Below are 25,316 nucleotides of genomic sequence, written 5' to 3'. Positions count from 1 at the left end.
TGATGCTCCATACTGTATAATGGCCACACATGATGCTCCATACTGTATAATGGCCACACATGATGCTCAATACTGTATAATGGCCACACATTATGCTCCATACTGTATAACGGCCACACATGATGCTCCATACTGTATAATGGCCACACAGTGCTCCATACTGTATAATGACCACACATGATGCTCCATACTGTATAATGGCCACACATGATGCTCCATACTGTATAATGGCCACACAGTGCTCCATACTGTATAATGACCACACATGATGCTCCATACTGTATAATGGCCACACATGATGCTCCATACTGTATAATGGCCACACATGATGCTCCATACTGTATAATGGCCACACAGTGCTCCATACTGTATAATGACCACACAGTGCTCCATACTGTATAATAGCCACACATGATGCTCAATACTGTATAATGGCCACACATGATGCTCCATACTGTATAATGGCCACACATGATGCTCAATACTGTATAATGGCCACACATGATGCTCCATACTGTATAATGGCCACACATGATGCTCAATACTGTATAATGGCCACACATGATGCTCCATACTGTATAATGGCCACACATGATGCTCAATACTGTATAATGGCCACACAGTGCTCCATACTGTATAATGGCCACACATGATGCTCAATACTGTATAATGGCCACACATGATGCTCCATACTGTATAATGGCTGCACATGATACTCCATACTGTATAATAGCCACACATGATGCTCCATACTGTATAATGGCCCCACATGACGCTCAATACTGTATAATGGCCCCACATGACGCTCCATACTGTATAATGGCCCCACATAATGCTCCATACTGTATAATGGCCCCACATGATGCTCCATACTGTATAATGGCCCCACATGATGCTCTATACTGTATAATGGCCCCACATGATGCTCCATACTGTATAATGACCGCACATAATGCTCCATACTGTATAATGGCCCCACATGATGCTCAATACTGTATAATGGCCACACATTATGCTCCATACTGTATAATGGCCCCACATGATGCTCAATACTGTATAATGGCCACACATGATGCTCCATACTGTATAATGATCGCACATGATGCTCCATACTGTATATTGGCCGCACATGATACTTCGTACCGTATAATGGCCACACATAGCTACTCCTACACACGCGGCTGCGCGCCGTACACTTTGCATACACGGCTCCGCTCCATACACACGGCTCCACTCCATACATCTCAAACACACACGGCTCCGTTCCGTTCACCTCGTACACATTCAGCTCCGCTCCATACACCTCATACACACACGGCTCCGCTCCATACATCTCGTACACACGGCACTACGTACACCTCATACACACACCGCTCCGCTCCATACACATTGCAGAAGCTACTCCGCTCCGTATACCTTGCACACACACGGCTCCGCTGCGTACACCTCATACACATACGGCTCCTCTCCATACATCTCGTACACACACGGCACTACTCCGTACACCTCGTACACACACGGCTCCGCTCTATACACATTGCACACACTGCTCCGCTCCGTATACCTTGCACACACATGGCTCTGCTCCGCACACCTCGTACACACGTGGCTCTGCTCTGTACACCTCGTACACACGTGGCTCCACTCCATACACCTTTCACACTCTGCTCTCATCCGAACACCTCTTACACGACTCCGCTCCGTACACCTCGTACACACGCGGCTGTGCTCCGTACACCTCGTACACACGACTCCGCTCCGTACACCTTTCATATGCTGCTCCGCTCCGTACACCTTGTACACACGCGGCTGTGCTCCGTACACCTCGTACACATGGCTCCGTACACCTCTTACACACGATTCCGCTCCGTACACCTTTCACACGCTGCTCCGCACACCTCGTACACAAGCGGCTGTGCTCCGTACACCTCGTACACACGCGGCTGTGCTCCGTACACCTCGTAACACACGCGGCTGTGCTCCATACACCTCTTACACACGACTCTGCTCCGTACACCTTTCACATGCTGCTCCGCTCCGTACACCTTGTACACACGCGGCTGTGCTCCGTACACCTCATACACATGGCTCCGTACACCTCGTACACACGACTCCGCTCCGTACACCTTTCACACGCTGCTCCACTCCATACACCTCGCACACACGCGGCTGCGCTCCGTACACCTCGTACACACGCGGCTGTGCTCCGTACACCTCCTACACACGCGGCTGTGCTCTGTACACCCCTTACACACACGGCTCCTCTCCGTACACCTTTCACACGCTGCTCCGCTCCGTACACCTCGCACACACGCGGCTGCGCTCCGTACACCTCGTACACACGCGGCTGTGCTCCGTACACCTTGTACACACGCGGCTGTGCTCTGTACACCCCTTACACACACGGCTCCTCTCCGTACACCTTTCACACGCTGCTCCGCTCCGTACACCTCGCACACACGCGGCTGCGCTCCGTACACCTCGTACACACGCGGCTGTGCTCCGTACACCTTGTACACACGCGGCTGTGCTCTGTACACCCCTTACACACACGGCTCCGCTCCGTACACCTTTCACATGCTGCTCTGCTCCGTACACCTCGTACAACCGCGGCTGCGCTCCGTACACCTCATGCACACGGCTCCGTACACCTCGTACACACGCGGCTGCGCTCCGTACACCTCATGCACACGGCTCCGTACACCTCGTACACACTCGGCTGCGCTCCGTACACCTCATGCACACGGCTCCGTACACCCCTTACACACACGGCTCAGCTCCATACATCTCGTACACACACGGCTCTGCTACATCCACCCTGTAAACACCTCTTGACCTCATACATACGCTGCCTTACCCTCCTCCGGCGCCATGGCAACCAGCAAAGTCCTGTACACGGAGGTCCTCCTCCCGAATCCGATCATGTGACCCCTGACTCCTCCCATCCTGTGACCTCATCACAGGTCCTGTGCACAGAGCAGCCATTATGTGCTGCTGTGCTGGCCGGGTGTAGGGAGCTCTCAGCTGACCGACTTGGGTGATTCACATACCTCCCAACCAGTGCGGGACAATTAATGTCCCGCCCGGGATCGCGGGGCTGACTGTCAAAATCAGGACAGTCCCGCTGGATCCGGGACGGTTGGGAGGTATGCCATTAGCACTGTGCGTTCATAACCTGCTGTGGGAACATGAAAGCTGTGTTCTCATTGGATGCTATTGGTAAGGCTAGGTTCACATTAGCGTTTTGCGTGTTTGCGTCGGGCGACGCAGCGGCGACGCATGCGTCATGCGCGCCTATATTTAACATGGGGGACGCATGGACATGCGTTGTGCTGCGTTGTGCGACGCATGCGTTTTTTTGCCGCAAGCGTCGGGCGCAGAAAACGCAACAAGTTGCATTTTTCTTGCGTCCAAATTTCGGCAAAAAAGGACGCATGCGTCGCAAAACGCAGCGTTTTTGCGTGCGTTTTGGTGCGTTTTTATTTGCATTGTGCGTTGCACAACGCAAATGTGAACGTAGCCTAACCAGGCCAGTTGCATTGGTATGTATGTACTTGGCTGCCCTCTGCTGGTGGTGGTGGGAGTAGTCTCTCTGGCCCCCTGCACCTCGACACACATGCACTATAACACCCAGGTACAGGCACGCTCGGACTGGCCCATAGGGTAACAGGGGAATCCCCTGGTGGGCCCCTAACCCCACTGTATGAAAGGTACTTGGCATAATTCAATTGATTCACTCTGTACAGAAAAAAGCAGCATCTCATCATTCATTAACGAAACTGCCCAGTTTATTATTACATAGAGATATAGGTAAATTTGTGATGGAGGGTAGTGTAATATTTGTATTCAGGTGAAAAGTGCCCCTCCCCCCCGACGTCAATGTTACTGGTGGGCCCTTGTCACCCCAGTCTGACACTGGTACAGGCCTCGTGTATTCTTATGTGGCTGTTATTAATAAACCTATCTTATTGTAAATCTATAGTTCTGGTTTCCAGGCAGAGAGGTGTAATCTACTTCACTAATCTGCTACCTGGATAGGAAAAATTAGAAACCTGATGGTGTTATCGTAAATTGATGGAATCGGTACAGGTGAATTATATACTTTATCATGTTTCAGGAAAGCCCTGTCACTTAGCAGCAATTTGTTTAAAAATATTAAACCGTACTGTCCTTTACTCACCCTCCCCGGGTCCAGCTCTGAGAATCCTCTGCCGATGGCGGCACTGACGGTATGAGCCGCCACTGATTAGCTGTAGTGCTGCCAATATGATGTCAGTGCTGCGGACAATAAAAGGCACCAGGAGCAGCGGAGGAAACTCAGTGCTTGTTGGGCTAAAGTTAGGGTTGAGGTTATGGTTGGGATTAGGATTAAGGGTGTGTTGGGTTAAGGTTGGGATTAGGGTTAGGGGAATGTTGGAGTTAGGGGTGTGTTGAGGTTAGGGTTGGAATTATAATTGGCGGGTTTCCACTATTTAGGTACATCAGGGGGTCTCCAAATACATATGTTCATACATAGACTAGGTATTGCACCCCTTGGTGATCATTATCTTTCCAGGATACTATAGTGCGCCCCTGTTTCTATATAACTTTTCCGGGGTCTCCAAATACGACATGGCGCCACCATTGATTCCAGCCAATTTTGTGTTCAAAAAGTCATACGGTGTTTCCTCCCTTCTGAGCCTTGCCATGCTTCACTAACATGAAGTACAATATGTCACAAAACAAACATTCTCAGAATCCGTGGGAGAAGTTGAAGCGTTCAAGAGCTATAACCTCATAAGGTGACGGTGGTCAGAATTGTAAAAATTTGCCTGGTCATTAAGTACCAAATTTGCTCTGTTACTAAGGGGTTAATCTACTCACCTGTCGTTGCTCCCTCCAGGATCCAGCACCGCTCTGCTCCTCTTCACCGCTCTGCAGGTCACACTGCGCTCTACGTGACCCAGGAGTGACTTTACAGTGTAAGTCTAAGGCCCGTCAGAAAAGGCTACATAGGCCTACATTGTAAAAGAGCCTTCCGGCTCCCACATAGAGTGACAGGATAGTCTGAGGAGCGGTGGCGTCACTAAGTGGAGCAGAACGGGGTTGGACAATAGAGGGAGTGGTGGTAGGTGGGTATAGTAGTGCTTCTTCTTTAACATGCGCTATGTTAAGGAATAAGATGGTAATAGATCGGAGGGAATTGTTATGGTTTCTTTCTCCAACATTAATACTTATGCTCATTTTTCTCTGTAGTTGTTTGTTTATTTTTGCAGTATATTTCATGTTTTTTCTTACTCTTGCCATTATTATATTTCCAGTTGGACAGTGTGGAAATCAGATTGGCTGTAGGTTCTGGGATCTTGCCTTGAGAGAACATGCAGCTGTTAATAAGGTAAAAAAAAGTATAATAGAAATGGAGTATTCTATCTTACTGCACTATGTTAGGTCATCCACTCCTAATAGCCAAAATGGCATAAGAAATATATTGATTGGCTTGTAGGAGTGACTAAGAAATACGTCAAGGTAAATAATTTTTCAGTGTAGTCTTAGTTCCCGAGCCTTGGTGTTCAATGGGCTGTTGTGTTTAGTCATACCCCTAATGTACAGCAAATATCAAGTTAATGCTGTTCATATTAACGTAGCAATGGTCGTTAACATACACAGTATGGCTCCCGGGCAGGGTGGAGTTTGAGGCTTTTGATTCGTGAAGAGGCATACGCCTCCTAATAAATCGGGCAAGGTGCGAATTGTCGTGCACCTTGGCACAAATCTTTCTTGAGTTAGAGACTTGAGCAAGGAACGCCGCCACCCCACATGCCTTTGACGGTTGGCGTTCACCATGCCCCCCATACCACCCAGCTCCATCCATTTTCTTGTAGTTGGGTGAAAATAGCGTGGCATGCCCAAAGTCATAAAGTCTTTGCACAGCCTCTTGTTAAGAAAAAAAAATTCAATTTAGCAGTTTTCTGGCATACACGCTTTGATGAATCTTGGCTTATGTTTTTTTTTTTTTTTAAATAAAAAAGTATTGACATAGATGAAGCAACAAGAGCTGATTTTTATAATTTTCAATAAACTTTTTTTTGTTATTTTTTTTAAATATTGAAATGTAAGAAAAGAGTAAAATGTGTGTGGTAGCTATACTTAATGATTTTACCTGTAAACATATCAACTACATAAAAAATAACCTTCTCTTCCAGAAAGGAATATATGATGAAGCGCTGTGCAGCTTTTTTAGAAATATTGATACTAGGTATGTTTCAAAAACTGCAATGCCTGGTATAGGATTGTGTATATATTACATTATATTATGTGTATGTTGCAATGACCGCTGTAGAATACAAGCATTAGGGTATGTGCACGCGTTCAGGATTTCTTGCCGAAATTTCCTGACAGAAACCGGACATTTCTGCCAGAAATCCGTATGCGTTTTTTTCTCTTCGCCACGACAGCACCCACTGAGAGAGGGGATCCGCCCCTAGGAACAGGAAACCCTACGGAGAGATAAAAGGGGCGGTCCCCCTCGCTCCCACAGTTTTGGTTTCCTGTTCCTACGGGAAGATCCACGGAGAAGAGGATTCCCAGCCTGGACGCCGCTTGCGCAGTTTACCTGTGAGGACGGCAAGGGCTCCAGGACTGGATGCAGCGTCGGGGGTGCTGATTCAGTTTTCCCCCCTCTGCTGGCAGACGTCGCGAGACCGGGTCGTGGGGGGCCGGTTCGTGGCAGATGTCCGGCGGTCTGCGGGGCAAGCACCAGGTGGTAGCGTCGCGCCGTCCTCGGCGGACGCCTGTGTGGTGTGGAGCCCAGTGTATGCCCCCGGAAGTGCTGGTAAGCTTCCGGGGTGCGGAGGAGTGAGACGACGCCGGCGCTGAAGCCGGTAACAGCGCCGGAGTATCCAATATGGCCGCGACCCAGAAGTGGTTAGCACTTCCGGGTTCAACAGGAAGAACATGGCGGCCCCCATGTGAAAAGGACGCCGGCGCTGCATCCCGGCGTCCAGAATGGATTCTGCAAGAGAGCCTGCGGTACCTTCTCTAGAGGTTACCACCGTCACCCCTCGCAGCCATGCCAGCAGCAGCAGCCGCTCTAGGCAGAGCGGATCGTCCAAAAGGAAGCCACCTGCATCTGTGTCTCCTCCTCAGCCGATACCTGATCGGTCAGCTTCTGGGTGAGTGTGCATCTACCCCACTAGTCTGATTATTGTCCCTCTCCCTTTATAATAGGCAAAAAGGAAAGAAAAAGCGAAACACAAGCAGTGTGCGTTATGTATCCAGCCCCTTCCGGATAGTTACACTAAAAGGCTATGTGATTCATGTATAAAATCAACGTTACGTGAGGAAGCCTCAGTTAAATCAGAGGATATAAGGGCGATGATTAGGGAAGAATTGCGAGCCCTACAAAGCGTTGACAGAGAGCCACGTATTAAGGAGAAAAGAGGATACGTTTCACCTGTATCCGATCAGCCGTCTGAGTTAGAGGAAGCAAACTCGGATAGATCGCAGCAGGAGATATCCTCAGATGAGGATCAGGATACGTGCTTCCCCACAGATAGCATTGACAATCTGGTGAGATCAGTTTGCAATACCATGGGCATAGAAGATCTTAAAGTCCCTAAAACACAGCAAGACATTATGTTTGCTGGCCTATCCGAAAAGAAGAGACCCTCTTTTCCGGTAATAACGGCAGTAAAAAGTCTGATCAAAAAAGAGTGGGAAAGCCAGGGGCAGAGGGGGTTACCACCATCCTCAAAGAGACGCTACCCCTTTAATGATGAAGAATTCACAACATGGTCAAAAGCCCCAAAAGTAGACGCAGCTGTGGCGTCTACATCAAAGAAATCCTTACTGCCTGTAGAGGATTCAGGCTCGTTACAAGATCCTCTAGATCGCAAAGCCGATTCGCTCCTTAAAAGAGCATGGGAGACTTCGGCAGGGGCCTTTAAACCGGCAATCTCAGCCACATGCACCGCAAGATCCATGCTTGTTTGGCTGAGTGACTTGGAAGAAGGGCTGAAAGGAGGTCTCTCTCTCTCGAGAGAAATTATTGTCCTCTATACCCCTAATTAGAGGTGCCACAGCCTTTCTAGCGGACTCATCTGCCGACTCTATACGCCTGGCAGCCAAGTCGGCAGGATTAACCAATGCAGCACGTAGGGCCCTATGGCTTAAGGGCTGGAAAGGTGACCCTCAGACCAAGTCTAAGTTATGCAGCCTTCCATGTCAGGGTGAGTACCTGTTTGGTACCAAACTGGATCAGATCTTAACTAAAGCAGGGGAAAGGAAGAAAGGCTTTCCAAATAGTAATAATTACGTTCCATTTTATAGGAGAGCGTTCCGAAAGCCCGCATTTAATAAAAGGAAGGAGTTTAAGAACCAGGATCGCTGGGCCACAAGAGACAAAACAAAAGGGTGCGTTCTTTGGGAAGCGCCCTTTCAAGTTTGAAGAAAAACCCCGTTAGGACAGATCTACCTGTGGGAGGCAGATTGTCCTCCTTCGCTAATGAATTTGCGGGCCATAACAGCAAATATTTGGGCAAATAACCTTATTGCCTCTGGGTTACAATTAAAATTTTCCCGAGTCCCTCCGGACTCATTTCTATTGACTTCATTAAAGTCTCAGTTACAACAAGAGGCATTGGAGCAGGAGGTAATAAATCTCCTAGCTAAGGGAGTCTTGGTGGAGGTTCAATTCCTACAGGAGGGAAAGGGATTCTATTCCCCGTTATTTTTGATTCCAAAACCAGATGGAACATTCAGAACTATTATTAATCTTAAAAAATTAAACATCTACCTAGAAAATCAAACCTTTAAGATGGAATCTATCCGGTCCACCATTAAACTCCTGTTTCCCTATTGCTTTATGACAGTTCTCGACCTTAAAGATGCGTATTACCATCTACCTATCTATGCAGAGCATCAACAATATCTACGGGTAGCGATTGTATTGAATGGGTGTGTCCGACACTTTCAGTATACTGCAATGCCTTTTGGGCTATCTATAGCCCCAAGAGTATTCACTAAACTAATGGCGGAGGTAATGTCATATCTAAGACTAAAAGACACTCTCGTAATTCCCTACTTAGATGACATCTTAGTAGTAGGAAATTCTCCTTCGCAATGTCAACAACGGTTGTGTGATATGATAGCATCTCTGCAAAAATTGGGTTGGATAATAAACTGGGAGAAATCTAGACTTATCCCAACAACTCGGCAAATTTTCCTAGGGATTATATTAGATTCTACAAGCCAGAAATGTTTCCTTCCGGAAAATAAACAGATAACGGTCAGGAATAAAGTTCAGTCAGTAATAGATAAACCCCTAATTTCTTTGAGAGAAGGCATGTCCCTTCTTGGCTCCTTCACGTCATGTATTTCAGCGGTTCCATGGGCCCAATTTCACTCGAGGCATTTACCGTATGCAATTTTACATGAAGAAGAAAAATCTCATGGTCATTTAAATATTAAAATTTCCCTTTCTAATAATGTAATCCAATCTCTGATATGGTGGCTAGATCCAAAAAACCTGGTCAGTGGAGTCCCCTGGGTAGTTAAACCCTCAAATATAATATATACTGATGCCAGTCCTACTGGCTGGGGCGCACATTTAAAAGACCATTTAGTCCAAGGATTATGGTCAGTCACGGTGTCAGACGACTCTTCTAATATAAGAGAGCTAAAAGCTATCTATCATGCTCTATGTGAATTCCTTCCGCAGCTACACGGGACACATACCAGAATTCTGTCCGACAACATGACCTCAGTCGCCTATATCAATCATCAAGGAGGAACAAGATCAGGAACGCTCATGTCTATAACCGAAGACATTCTAACCATAGCCGAAGAACATCTTCTGTCCCTGTCAGCGCTACATGTCAGAGGAGTGGACAACTCAAGAGCAGACTTCCTCAGTCGTCATACCCTCCACCAAGGAGAGTGGGTCCTAAATCATCAAATTTTCAAAATGATAACCATGAAATGGGGTACACCCGAGATAGATCTCTTCGCCACAAGACAAAACCGACAACTAAAAAGATTCGCTTCAATGTTCCGGGCCGACAATCCCGACATTCTCGATGCCCTTCAGACTCCTTGGACATTTCAGAAAGCATACGCTTTTCCTCCTCTGATTCTTCTACCAACAGTAATCAGGAAGATAAGGGAGGACCGGGCAAATATAATCCTGATTGCCCCATTTTGGCCAAAAAGACCATGGTTTTCCCTGCTCAGAGCCATGTCCATCTCGGATCCGTGGATCCTCCCGGAGGATCAGGATCTTCTTTCCCAGGGGCCCTTCAACCACCCTCATGTGACTAAGGTTGACAGCCTGGAATTTGAGAGGCAGCTGTTAAAACTAAGAGGATTCTCCGATAGTGTAATTAATACCTTGTTAACAAGTAGAAAAAGATCCACTACTGACATATATGTGAGAGTGTGGAAGAAATTTCTAAATCTCTATCCATCGGCGTTATCTAGTGAAATTCCCGTCTCCACTATTCTAGAATTTCTTCAAAAAGGACGTGACCTAGGTCTTTCAGTTAATACTCTGAAAGTACAAGTTTCTGCTCTAGGGGCCTTGTATAGTCACAATGTTGCGGGTAATAGATGGATAGCTAGATTTATTTCAGCTTGCCAGAGATCAGAGCCAGTTCAGATTCCGCAGATGCCTCCTTGGGATATTAATTTGGTCCTGGAAGCCTTAACAGGTCATCCATTTGAGCCTCTAGACTTAGCTCACATTAAATATATTTCACTTAAGACCGTTCTTCTTGTCGCATTAGTATCGGCAAGAAGAGTAGGTGACATACAGGCGCTATCAGTAGATCCTCCCTTTATGTCAATATTTCCTGATAGAATTGTCCTGAAAACAGACCCTTCCTACCTACCTAAAATGTGTACAAAATTCCATAGGTCTCAAGAGATCCTTCTTCCTTCTTTCTATAATAATCCTACAGACCAGGAAGAAGAGAAGTACCATACTTTAGATGTGAGAAGGGCTATAATAACTTATCTGGATAGGACTAGCGCCTGGAGGAAGAGCAGGGCTCTCTTTGTTTCCTTCCAGGGTCAAAGGAAAGGATCTGGTGTTACAAAAGGCACACTGTCCCGATGGATTCGGGAGGCGATATACCTGGCCTATTCATCTAAAGGGGAGAATCTACCTGAGACTGTGAAGGCACATTCCACCCGGGCGATAGCATCATCCTGGGCTGAACGAGCAGAGGTTCCTATAGAACTCATATGTAAGGCCGCAACCTGGTCCTCTCCTTCTACCTTCTATAGTCACTATAGATTAGATCTATCTGCCTCCACTGACTTGTGTTTCGGTAGATCAGTCCTTAATACGATAATCCCCCCCCAAATAACTATCTCTGAAAGTCTCTCAGTGGGTGCTGTCGTGGCGAAGAGAAAACACCGGATTACGTACCGGTAATGCTCTTTTATAGAGCCACGACAGCACCCCTTCACTTCCCTCCCATTTACATATATTAGTGTACATATGAGCACTGTTAAGGGTGGTGGATTCTTGTACTTATACATAGTTAAATTATAATGAATGATGATAAAGAATTGTCTACTAAAACTGGTGGGCGGTTCCTCGCAATCTCTGTAACCCAAACTGTGGGAGCGAGGGGGACCGCCCCTTTTATCTCTCCGTAGGGTTTCCTGTTCCTAGGGGCGGATCCCCTCCCTCAGTGGGTGCTGTCGTGGCTCTATAAAAGAGCATTACCGGTACGTAATCCGGTGTTTTTTCGCGTTTTTCCCGGAGGTCCCCAATGCATTAAATAGTGGGAAAACGACGAAAAATCCACAAAATTAATGAACATGCTGCTTTTTTTTACTGCAATGCGTTTTTTTCACACAAAAAAAAAAACCGCATCATGTGCACAAAAATTGCAGAATGCATTAAAAATGATGGAATGCTTATGTATGCGTTTTTTTAAGCGTTTTTCCCGCGGAAAACGGCCGAAAAAATGTGAAAAATCCTGAACGCGTGCACATACCCTGGGAGGGGAAATCTCATCTCCGCCATCCTATCCCAATATGTAGTAGGTGTAATAATAATATTAGCACATACCTCGAATTTGAAATGTCGTACAGTTCACTATGTAGCTTACCCCATGTGCAGGGCATTGTAATCGCTTAGGTATCCCTGGTTATGACCACTAAAAACTAAATAACTGTCACTATATCAGTGGTCGTAACCTAAGTTACTGCAATGCCCTAAATGGGGAAAGCAACAGAGAAAATTGGAAGAGCTATACTACATTTCTAATTGGAATTATTTGCTAATATCATCATTATTATTATTACACCTACTACATATTAGGATAGGATCTTCGAGATGCAAATACCCCATCAATATTTGGATGTTCCAAGCAGTCCTTAAGAAATGGTGAAAGTGACACTCCCTGAGACTTTTGGTCCTATCTCTTTATTTTGGGTCTTCAGGGATTAATTATGTGGATAATTTATATAAAAACTAAACTATTTATTGATTCTCTGAACTTACTGAAAAAGATGGATTTTTAGTACTCACCATAAGGCTGGGTTCAGATTGCGTTAATGGTGTCCGTTAGACGGACTACGTTACACCGCGGCATAAACGCGGTGTAACGTAGTCCATTACGGCCGCCATTGACTGCAATGTCAGACGCGTCGCTAGCGCACGCCCACAATGGGCGTGCGCTAGGGATGTGCCGTCATTGAGTGACGGACCCTGAGACGCGGGCTGCAGCGTTTCCGGGTCCGTCACTGCTAGCGCAGATAGAGCTAGCAGATGCTCTATCTGCGCTAGCGCGATGTAACGTCGGCACTTGCAACAACAGCAACCCGTTAGCGTATGTGCTGAACGGGCTGCTGCTAACGCATTGTGAACCTAGCCTAAACCCTCTTTCTTGGAGCCTTCATTGGGGGACACAGGTAACCATGGGTGTATTCTGCTGTTGCTAGGAGGCTGAAACTAGGTAAAAAAAAAAAAAAAGAGTTGGCTCCTCCTCTAACACAAAGCTTGTCAGTTAGAGAAAAAGCAGTAGGAGAAGCAACCGTAGAACCAAAACTTCAAATAACCAGGCCCAAAGTAGGCACAAGACAGGGAGGGTGCTGTGTCCCCCAATGAAGGCTCGAAGGAAGAGATTTTACGGTCAGTATGAAAAATCCATCTTTCTTTATTGCTTCTTTGGGGATCAGGTAACCATGGGACGTCCCAAGGGAGCGAATAAAATAACATTCGGAAAACTCAGGTTGGACGATGAACAACTGCCGTCTGCAAAACCTTCCCAGGCTGGCATCTGCCGAAGCGTAGCTATGAATTTGGTAAAATCTTGCAAAAGTGTGAAGGGAAGACCAGGTAGCTGCCTTGCAAACTTGAGATGCAGAGGCCTGGTGACAAATGGCCCAGGAGGCTCCCACCTCCCTGGTAGAGTGAGCACTTACCCCTGAAGGGGGTGGCCTATCCTTGACCTGATATGCCTCCAAGATAGCCGAACGAATCCAACGAGCGATGGTAGGTTAATAAAGGAAAAAGATTAATGGGAAAACACACCTGTAGTTAAAAAAAGACGTATCTGGAACCAGATCCAGGTTTGACGAGCTTTGTGTCTGTTGGTGGATGTATACCCCTCTCACTATTTTTCCGACCCATGCGTCGTCGCCTACCGTGAGCCAAGCGTCCGGAAAACAAGTGTCTCCTTTAACTTTAGGCCTCTTAGACATCATTTCATCTTCAGCTTGCTTAATTTTGACCAGGGGTAACCAAGCTTTTTACATGCCACTGTATCTTCAGATTTAATAGGGTCGATATTTGCAGATGATACAAAACTATGTAAAGCAGTTAATACAAGAGAAGATAGTATTCTGCTACAGATGGATCTGGATAAGTTGGAAACTTGGGCTGAAAGGTGGCAGATGAGGTTTAACAATGATAAATGTAAGGTTATACACATGGGAAGAGGGAATCAATATCACCATTACACACTGAACGGGAAACCACTGGGTAAATCTGACAGGGAGAAGGACTTGGGGATCCTAGTTAATTATAAACTTACCTGGAGCAGCCAGTGCCAGGCAGCAGCTGCCAAGGCAAACAGGATCATGGGGTGCATTAAAAGAGGTCTGGATACACATGATGAGAGCATTATACTGCCTCTGTACAAATCCCTAGTTAGACCGCACATGGAGTACTGTGTCCAGTTTTGGGCACCGGTGCTCAGGAAGGATATAATGGAACTAGAGAGAGTACAAAGGAGGGCAACAAAATTAATAAAGGGGATGGGAGAACTACAATACCCAGATAGATTAGCGAAATTAGGATTATTTAGTCTAGAAAAAAGACGACTGAGGGGCGATCTAATAACCATGTATAAGTATATAAGGGGACAATACAAATATCTCGCTGAGGGTCTGTTTATACCAAGGAAGGTGACGGGCACAAGGGGGCATTCTTTGCGTCTGGAGGAGAGAAGGTTTTTCCACCAACATAGAAGAGGATTTTTTACTGTTAGGGCAGTGAGAATCTGGAATTGCTTGCCTGAGGAGGTGGTGATGGCGAACTCAGTCGAGGGGTTCAAGAGAGGCCTGGATGTCTTCCTGGAGCAGAACAATATTGTATCATACAATTATTAGGTTCTGTAGAAGGACGTAGATCTGGGTATTTATTATGATGGAATATAGGCTGAACTGGATGGACAAATGTCTTTTTTCGGCCTTACTAACTATGTATGTTACTATGTTGGAAACTACCATTCATTTTTCATCCTATCTAACTTCATCTAATAGTTTTCCTATTATACTTTAATTAAAAAGTCCTTACCGCTCCCCCTCTACTCTAATTTCTTCTTTTTCTTTACTTATTTTTGGTTTGATTAATGCATTCTGATAAACTCAAACAAGTTGTCATCAGGGGGCAAAGGGTGCATTTCTGGGGCCATGCTAGTTCCAGCTCTACCGGGTATAGATAGATTACTCCTATACAGAATCATGTTCTATCGCAGATCTACCACAACCAACAACTCCTAGAAAGGCAAGCACTAATTATACATGCAATCCATGAAACCAGCATAAATCGCTACAATTTGATTTGACAATTATAGTGTGTGTATATATGTATGTGTATATATATATATATGTGTGTATATATATACATATATATATATATATATATATATATATACATACACACTATTTAAGACTATAGACTACGGTACATATTTTTAGTATTTTGCATTATTGAAGTGGTCCATACAATATCATACACATTATATATCATCATATACTATGTAATACTAAAAACTAATAAAATTGTCAGAGCACAAATCCAGTGTTTTGTTTATTTATTTCTGCGCTGAAGTGGCGCTTTTAATGTAAGCCCCCTGCCCCCGTTCTCATACTCGCCTTCCGGCGGTTTCGCTTTTTATCAACCCTGATGCAACTCTGAGAGCCAGAATGAGGCTCTCATAGAGATGTATTGAAAAGTGACCTCCGCAGCTCCATGAAACACTGGATGGGAGCAACGCTGGAAAAAGATGAAGATGGCGGCAGGTGAACTACATTTAAAGCGCCACTCTAGTGGTGCAATAAACAAAAAATACTGAAAAAGAAATGTCAATAAGCCTTTCTGAAGAGGAACGTTGCCAATCTTAGGACATACGGTAATTACATTTTTGGGAAGAAAAACATTAAAAAAATTAGGATTGCTTAATGCCTTAGAAGCCCAATGCAGAAACACATACACACAGGTACATATATACACACCACTGAATATTGGAGTTTTTTTGGTTGTTGTATTATTTATATTTTTGTAAGCAGTACTATGGCGCTTGGGCTGGAGCACTACAGAGTGGGGTATGGAGGTGCTACAAAATCGGACATTTCTAATTTCACTTTCTAGTGGTGAACCAGTACCTGTACATCATCCACCCTAGTACACCTCCATTAATTTGAGTGTATTTTTTATGTACTTTAAACTTCAAGTTCTTCCGTTGCGATCCCGGCTATACATTTGAAGCTATAAGATGCTTATTGCTGTCTCCGAATCACAGGCACTAGAAAATGGTGTTATTCTGCATGAAAAGGCATTTTTTTTAAGTTGAAATATTGCTTTTATCTTTCAGAGCTGATGCTGGTGGAGCAGATGTTCAGAGAGGAAAGATTTGTTCACTTAAAGCACGTGTAAGACAAGTGATGCTGATTACATCCCAAACCGCTATTCCTAAAAGGATTTCACTCATGCTTGAAATATAATGCCGCTATTTAAACACAAAGCACAATCAGATACAACAGAAATGAGCACTTCTTAGTTTCTACACCTTTGTTTTCCTGCTATGATCATTGTATGGTTTTAAGTAATTATTACTTTATTTAAAATGGAACTGTACTTTCAACAAACTTTGCATACATCAATAATACAGGCAAATATAAGAAACTTTTGTAATTATCTTATAAGATAAATCAGCTGCTAGTGATGAGCGAGTGTGCTTGCCACTCGTTTGTGCCTTGGGGTACTTGGGTATGCGTCGAGTATCGCGGGTGCTCGAGCGCCATGCTCAAGTCTTCGCCCCACGTGTTTTGTGGCTGTTATACAGCCAATAAACATGCCAGTGATTGCCTGCCATAGATGTTTATGTTGTAGCTACGTTCTCTCATCACTATCATCTACCTTTCCTACTTATCAGTCTCTTCTTTCTCTCTCCCTACCTGCTGAACTTGTCAGCCACTCTGACAGAATACAGCTTATATCTGTCTTGCTTAGACAAGATGGACTGCTAATTCCATGTAGTGTTATGTGACACAGTCCATTACATTCTATGGAGAGGAGCAGGGAGAGGAAACAAGCAGAGAAATAGAAAGATCAAGGTGAGCTTTCTAATAAGTCATTTACCTCACCTCAAAGCTGATTCACATCCAGGCACCTGGGGACTGATGTATAATTTCCTCCATGTTTCATGAATAAGGAGCAGAAATCCATCCCTGTGCGCTATGCTTTTCATGTCAAAAATCACTGCAACTAGTTTGCCCCGTCAGCTCCCTGCAGATTGCAAATTATAGTTGGATCATGCTGAGGGAAAACTGGGGAAAATGCAGGGTGCAAGTCATATACTGGCCAGAAATGGTGTAACTCCTAATGTACACATTCAGAACAGGCTTATTTTGAAAAGATACTTAAAATTACCCTTAATGGGGATCAGTAATGTATCCATTCGCAAATCTTTTCTGTAGCCTATGGTGAAATCATTATATCAGTTTATTTGGCCGTGGTTTCTAGCACAATTCCCTAATGCAATTAGCTGTAAAGTGTGTCTCACTTTTCAAAAAACCTGGCATGTCATAGTATGTGAGCGGTTTTTACTATAGCGGGTCGGTCTCTGATTGCTGAGACAAAGGGACAAAACCGTACACAAGCTAATAGTCCCTACCCCATTAACTTCGCCTCCAAATAAACACTACCAAAGGGGCACCGCATTAAACTTTGTTCATCAATCTTGGAGAACCTTAACATGCATGACCTTGATAATTGTAATTTCTGACATGTCACTATGATATGTGAAATGTTTTCTAAAACTTTTGTCGGAGTTAGCACCTTATCGTAAATGTGGTGTAAACTGTACTATAAACCACTTATTAGGATATAGTTATTCCGGCCCTTGACAATGTCCATGCACCAGAAGTGTGCTGATGCGTGGGCCTGGTTACAGATTTGTTGAGGACTTGAAGTGCCATGGAGACAGGGGAGAAGACTAAATAGGGGGTGGTGCTTCTGAGAAGAGGACCTCAGCGCTTAGCTTGTAATAACATCATATTTGTAAGTGGCTTACACTTCTGTTTCCAGAACGTATGGGAAATATTAATAAACTGGCTAACTCTATTTAAAGGCTGAGGAGTCCAGAGTAAGGGACCCAGGCCTTTATGTGCCCTTATTCACACTGAGTCCAATTCCCACACACCGTTTTAATATTAGACCGTGTAGGACTGTCCTGAATGGGATCACATTGCCACTGGTGTGATGGCTTTTATGCTTTTTTTTTTTTTTTAATCAAAAACCGTGTTTACTAAGAACCCTGTGTTATTTAAATACACATTTGCTTTTTTCGTTACAGCAGGGTATATGATCTTTTTGTTTCCTGTAGGTTTTGTTTGCTTAGTGGCCAGTGTGAACCCGCGTGTTTTGTGTTTATTCTTTACGTAAAGTGCAATACTGGTCTTCTTTGTCTTTAGGCTGTGTTAGTAGATATGGAAGAAGGAGTGGTTAATGAAATATTGCAAGGGCCGCTTCGGGACTTGTTTGATAGCACACAGCTCATTACTGATGTGTCAGGATCAGGAAATAATTGGTATGTATACTTTTTTTTTTTTTTTATCACGAAACTACGTTTTATTGGCTGCTCAGACAGAGCGTCTGGTTCCGAATTCTGCTGGTTTCCTTTTGTGTAGTGCTGTAGCACTGAATCTGTTCGTGATCAGGAGCTAACGATGAGCTCAAGCAATCCAGAGAGCTCCACTGCAATGCATGCAGGAACTCGGATGACTTTTAGGCTAAGTGCACACGTTGCAGAATTGTCGTGGAAATTTCCGCGGCAATTCCGCAGCTCCTGCCGCTGGTATAATGCATGCGGAATTGGCATGCGTATTCCCGCTAAACATTAGCGTTTTGCAAGCGTTTTTAGCTTGCAGAATGCTAGCGTTTTCCTAGCGATCTGTAGCATCGCTTGGAAAACTGATTGACAGGTTGGTCACACTTGTCAAACATAGTGTTTGACAAATGTGACCAACTTCTTACTATTGATGCTGCATAGGCAGCATCAACAGTAAAAAGATATTATGTTAAAAATAATTTTAAAAATGGTTATTCTCACCTTCCGTCGTCACCCGATCTCCTCAGCGGTGCACGCGGTGGCTTCTGTTCCCAGGGATGCTTTGCGCGAAGGACCTTTGTGACGTCACGATCACGTGACCACGGCGTCATCCCAGGTCCTTCGCACACAGCATCCCTGGGAACGGAAGCCGCCGCGTGCACCGCTGAGAGGCGGGAGGACTCTGGGGGCCGCCGGAAGGTGAGTATATCAATATTTTTAATTTTAATTATTTTTTTTTTTTAACAGTGATATGGTGCCCAGTCCGAGGAGGAGAGTCTCCTCTCCTCCACCCTGGGTATCATCCGCACATGATCCGCTTACTTCCCGCATAGCCCCATGCGGGAAGTAAGCGGATCAATGCATTCCTATGTGTGCAGAATCCCCCGCGATTCCGCAAATTAATAAACATGCTGCATTTTTTTCCCGGAATGCGTTTCCGCTCAGGAAAAAAACGCAGCATGTGCATACAAAATGCAGATTGCATTCTTTTAATAGGATGCTTAATGTGAGCGTTTTTTTTTCGTGGTTTTATCGCGTTTTTATAGCGAAAAATCCATAACGTGTGCACACAGCCTTAGGCTCTGTTCACACTTCACTTTAGCCATAGGTCTTCTGGATACAGAGGGATATTTCTCAGTGTATATAATGTACATAATTACTAAGCATTATTTGCCTGGTATGAGTGTAATTTATTACTGGATAGAAAACAGTAGTTGACTGCTGTTCTGTACAGTGGCATCCCACAAGAACCTTCCTTTAACCCCTTACCGACCATATGACGTGATATGTCATATGCTGACTACCTTACTTTGATGCTGGCTCCGCTTATGGGCTTTCACGGCAGATGATGGCTTAATTATTCATCCATCATCTGCCTCTAACAGATGTTAGACTTTTAACCTATTAGCTGTTGACCTGTTAAATTCCAATATCAGTTTCTGACAGTCATTTGACTTGCACAGGCAGGTGTCTGCGTCATGGGTTGCTATAACAGGATATCACCTCCCGAACGTGACAAAGGGGTTGCCATCATAGTCAGGGATCTGCTGAAGACCCCAGTGCCTGTCATTACTATACTTATGTAAAAGCCTGTATTGCTGGCCTTCATAAGAGATTGTGATTTTTTACTATACATAGCAATGCTGTGTATAGTACAAATGATCGGATGATCACAGCTTCAAGTCCCCTAAAAGGACTAATAAATACAGTAAGGGTAAGTTCACACACGGCGTTTTTGCTGCGTTTTTTTATGCTAATTTTCAGCTGCTTTTTACAGTACCTGCAAAGCCTATGAGATTTCAGAAATCTCATGCACACACATTGTTTTTTTCTATGATCAGTTTTTTGTGCTTTGCTGCGTTTTTTGGACGTAGAGCATGTCACTCCTTTCAGCGTTTTTGCTGCGTTTTTTCAGCTTTTTTCACCCATTGACCTAAATGGGTCTTGGAAAAAACGCAGCAAAAAACGCAGGTAACATTATTTGCTGCGTTTTTGCTGCTGAAAATCCAAGGACATTAGCATGGACAAAGAGTAAAAAAACCGCACCTAAACCTGCATTTTTGACGCAGGTTCTTTCCTGCCAAGAAGATCAGGTTTTGCTGCAGAGAAAAAAGCGGCAAAAACGCTCTGTGTGAACTTACCCTAAAAGTGGGGAAAAAAGGTTTTAAAAATCTGAAAAAAATACAAAGTTCAAACCTCCCCTCTATTGCTTCATTAAAAATAAAACAATAAAAATATACATATCGGGCACCGCTGCGTTCGTTACAGTTCGATTGATCAAAAATATGAAATAAATTAATCTGACTAGTAAACAGTGTAACGGTAAAAAAAGAATTGAAACTCCAAAATTGCAATTTCTTCTAGCTGCCGCAACCTTACAATAAAATGCAATAAGAGACGATCAAAACCTCATATCTACCCAAAATGGTATCTGTAAAAACCATCCGGTCATGGCGGGAAAGATAGGCCCTCATACAGCCCCATATCCCAAAGTTGAAAATGTTACAGGTCTCAGGAAATGGTGACACAAGCAAAAATTATGTTGTGGGTTTTTTTTTGTTTGTTTTTTTTTTACAAATTTCAGAATTTTATTTCACCACTTAAGTAAAAAAACAAAACAAACAAAGGAAAACTATGAAACGAAAAATATGAGTTCATATCACTCCCCTTTTCCCCCATTCAAAATTAACAAGTAAAAGCAAATTTAAAAAATCCACGTGTGATATCTCTGTGTTCATAAATTAACAGGATCGGTAAATAGTGTCAATAAAATGTTGGCTTACACACCTAGGATATAAAATGTGAAGCTGAAAAATCTTTTTTTGCACACAAAAGAATGAATTAACTTTAATGATATTGTCAGGACTGATCTTTCATAATAAAGCGCAAAAATGTCATGGTGATTTCAGTGAGAAAGAAGACTCCGTCGCATACATATTTACATATCTGTATATTTATGCAGGGCTGTTGGCCACAACATGTATGGTTGCCAATATCGAGAGCAAATTGTGGAGAATATAAGGAGGGCAGCCGAACAGTGTGATTGTCTGCAGTGTTTCTTTGTGATTCACTCTATGGGAGGAGGTGAGAACTGGACTTTTAAACATTTATTAGAATGGACTGTAATGTTGGCACTAAGGATTTCCAAGATATATGAGCTTTTCTTTGCAAATAATAGAAACGACTGAGATTACTATCATGTTGTTTTACACATTTACAGCAATTTGTAACTTTAAAGACCGTGTTCATTTGCTTCCTAAATGTGAATCTAAAGGGGCTGTCCAGTCTAAATTGATAAGTCTGCAGTCACTGTATGTGACTCTTGCACTGTGGGCTGCGAGGATGCCCCGGTTTCTGAGCGGAGACCGGCTACGTGTCCGTTATACATACTCCCATGTAGAACCTGTCTGGTGGGCTCATCCTCGCTCTATGCAAGTGTATGGAGCATGGCTGTGCCCACTAGACAGGCTCTGCCTGGAAGTATGCATAACACATACGTACCCGCCGGTCTCGGCTCAGAAACCGGTGAATCCTCACTGCACACAGTGCAGACTTTTCATTTCAGACTAGACAACCCCTTTAATGCAGCATGCTGCGGATTTCGCTGCGTGTCATGTCTGGAATAGTGGCAGGTCCTAGTAGGTCGTGGCTTTTATTCTCTACTGATTCTGTCCTGTAATCACTCTCTGGCTGCAGGCACAGGATCAGGCTTAGGCACATTTGTACTGAATGTACTAAAGGATGAATTCCCTGAAGTGTATAGATTCGTCACATCTGTCTATCCATCAGCCGAGGATGACGTGATCACATCTCCCTACAACAGCGTCTTAGCTATGAGGGAACTTACAGAACATGCTGACTGCGTGCTGCCCATAGAAAATCAAGTAAGGTTTTGAGTCAATTGTTTGATTTTAAAATATTAAGACCCCTATTCATCAAAGGTATTACACTGTTGAAAAATGTTTGCACAAGATGGAGTTGCAGGAATTTAGCGGCTGGTGAGGAACAGTGGCATGACGCAACAACTTGGCTAAAGCTTGATGAGCCAATGCATTTCTCACACCAGAAATCTCTCTCCAGTCACTGACTGGAGTAATATTTGTGGCCAGGCACACAGAGGCACATACCACTTGGCAGATATCCTGATTGATGCACCTTTTAATGACTCGAGCGTTTCTCACTCCATCTCGCCTCCTCAAGACAAGGGTGAACATCACTGGTCTTCACTCGTGTCCAAAATATATATACAGCTAGGTCCATATATATTTGGACAGAGACAACATTTTTCTAATTTTGGTTACAGACATTACCACAATGAATTTAAAACAAAACAATTCAGATGCAGTTGAAGTTCAGACTTTCTGCTTTCATTTGAGGGTATCCACATTAAAATTGGATGAAGGGTTTAGGAGTTTCAGCTCCTTAACATGTGCCACCCTGTTTTTAAAGGGACCAAAAGTAATTGGACAATTGATTCCAAGGCTATTTCATGGACTGGTGGGGGCAATACCTTCGTTATGTCATTCTCAATTAAGCAGGCCTGAAGTTGATTAGAGGTGTGGTGCTTACATTTGGAAGGTTTTGCTGTGAAGTAAACATGCGGTCAAAGGAGCTCTCCATGCAGGTGAAACAAGCCATCCTTAAGCTGCGAAATTGGAAAAAACCCATCCGAGAAATTGCTACAATATTAGGAGTGGCAAAATCTACAGTTTGGTACATCCTGAGAAAGAAAGAAAGCACTGGTGAACTCATCAATGCAAAAAGACCTGGGCCCCCACGGAAGACAACAGTGGTGGATGATCGCAGAATAATCTCCATGGTGAAGAGAAACCGCTTCACAACAGCCAACCAAGTGACCAACACTCTCCAGGAGGTAGGCGTATCAATATCCAAATCTACCATAAAGAGAAGACTGCATGAAAGTAAATACAGAGGGTTCACTGCACGGTGCAAACCACTCATAAGCATCAAGAATAAAAAGGCTAGACTGGACTTAGCTAAAAAACATCTAAAAAAGCCAGCACAGTTCAGGAAGAACATTCTTTGGACAAATGAAACAAATATCAACCTCTACCAGAATGATGGAAAGAGAAAAGTATGGCGAAGGCGTGGTACAGCTCATGATCCAAAGCATACCACATCATCTGTAAAACACGGCGGAGGCAGTGTGATGGCTTGGACATGCATGGCTGCCAGTGGCACGGGGTCACTAGTGTTTATTGATGATGTGACACAGGACAGAAGCAGCTTAATGAATTCTGAAGTCTTCAGAGCCATACTGTGCTCAGATCCAGCCAAATGCAGCCAAACTGATTGGTCGTTGTTTCATACTACAGATGGACAATGACCCAAAACATAAAGCCAAAGCAACCCAGGAGTTTATTAAAGCAAAGAAGTGGAATATTCTTGAATGGCCAAGTCAGTCACCTGATCTCAACCCAATTGAGCATGCATTTCACTTGTTAAAGACTAAACTTCAGACAGAAAGGCCCACAAACAAACAGCAACTGAAAACCACTGTAGTGAAGGCCTGGCAGAGCATCAAAAAGGAGGAAACACAGCGTCTGGTGATGTCCATGAGCTCAAGACTTCAGGCAGTCATTGGCAACAAAGAGTTTCAACCAAGTACTAGAACTTAACATTTTATTTAAAATTATTGAATCTGTCCAATTACTTTTGTTCCCTTTAAAAACAGGGTGGCACATGTTAAGGAGCTGAAACTCCTAAATCCTTCATCCAATTTTAATGTGGATACCCTCAAATGAAAGCTGAAAGTCTGAACTTTAACTGCTTCTGAATTGTTTTGTTTAAAATTCATTGTGGTAATGTCTATAACCAAAATTAGAAAAATGTTATCTCTGTCCAAATATATATGGACCTAACTGTATACTGTAGCCTAGACTATAAAATAGTCTCTTATTTGTTGTCTTAAGATGTAAAAAAAAAAGATGGTCTCCCATTCAATATTCCAAGTCATTGTTTACAAAAATATTAATAATTTCAGTGTAGCCAATTTTTTATTTTATTTTTTGATTAGGTTTAAAAGAGGGACTATGATGGAAGGAAAGTTGTCGTTTGTACGTCAGTGTAAGAGTGCTTTCTCATAGACAGGACACTGGAGTGTGACTTTGGGAGCATCATATACCAGATTCACCAAGGAAAACAGGAGAGTGACATTTGTACATGGCAGAGTCATTGGCCGGAGGCAGAACTCCTTGGCTTTCTCTGGTTCTAGTATCTGATCCCAATTACTGTGGAAAAACCTTGTGCAGGGTATATAAAGTGTGTGTTTCATGCGTTTTCATTTTGGTTTGTTATTTTATGTGTTTTATACTTATTAGCTTTTTTTTTCTTGTTTAGTCGTTAGTTGACATTGTGAATAAAATTAATCAGATGGCAAATTCTGGAAAGCTTGGAGCTGTGAAACCAAATAGTCTTGTGACTTCTAATAAAGGTGGTGTTAGAGAAAGTGAGAAACCATTTGATGCCATGAACAACATAGTGGCTAACTTACTCCTCAATCTGACCAGGTAACGTGTTTCATGTAGTTTGTGTTGTATCCAGAATTAGCCTGGATTTACAAATTCAAGACAGCCTGCTTTCATCATGCACCTTCTTCCCTAATATCCTCTTCAGCTTCATCCCCATTGCCCAAAGAAATACCTTGAATAAATGTGTAAAATATGCTAGTTTGGATATTTCACCAGGTCATATTGGGGAACACTGGAGCAAACTTAAAATGCTAGGGAGAAAGTAGCGCAAATAGGGTCTTATCCGATAAACAATAAAGACACCGTAATTATATCAGATTATGCTAACCTGATTCATGATATTATGCGTTTTACGTTACCATTCAGCTGGTCTCCCACACTACCGATTATTGAAGACCTCAATTCAAAGGATATTATTGCATTTGCCATTTTTATTCAGCTCTGGAGGTGGGGGTGGTCTCCACAAATCTTCATTGGAGCAAATACCTGTATATTA

General features: G+C 43.8%; 1 protein-coding gene across 2 annotated transcripts in view; it reads left to right on the top strand.

Moving 5' to 3' along the window:
- The window catches only part of TUBE1 (tubulin epsilon 1), a 34,358-nt gene that overhangs the window by 1,666 nt on the left and 7,376 nt on the right, over positions 1-25,316 (top strand). Inside the window, exons 2-8 of one of the 2 annotated variants that reach the window (XM_069726151.1) lie at positions 5,301-5,374; positions 6,183-6,235; positions 16,092-16,149; positions 18,193-18,308; positions 21,292-21,413; positions 22,026-22,213; positions 24,690-24,859. In XM_069726151.1, the coding sequence (XP_069582252.1) occupies positions 5,301-5,374; positions 6,183-6,235; positions 16,092-16,149; positions 18,193-18,308; positions 21,292-21,413; positions 22,026-22,213; positions 24,690-24,859 (781 nt within the window). The remainder of the gene's footprint in view (positions 1-5,300; positions 5,375-6,182; positions 6,236-16,091; positions 16,150-18,192; positions 18,309-21,291; positions 21,414-22,025; positions 22,214-24,689; positions 24,860-25,316) is intronic. The other variant, XM_069726152.1, reaches the window with a different exon arrangement.

The sequence above is a fragment of the Ranitomeya imitator genome, chromosome 5, assembly GCF_032444005.1.
Source record: "Ranitomeya imitator isolate aRanImi1 chromosome 5, aRanImi1.pri, whole genome shotgun sequence".
Lineage (NCBI taxonomy): Eukaryota > Metazoa > Chordata > Amphibia > Anura > Dendrobatidae > Ranitomeya > Ranitomeya imitator.
The sequence above is the reverse complement of the archived record's forward strand: the minus strand, read 5'-3'. Positions and strand labels throughout refer to the sequence as shown.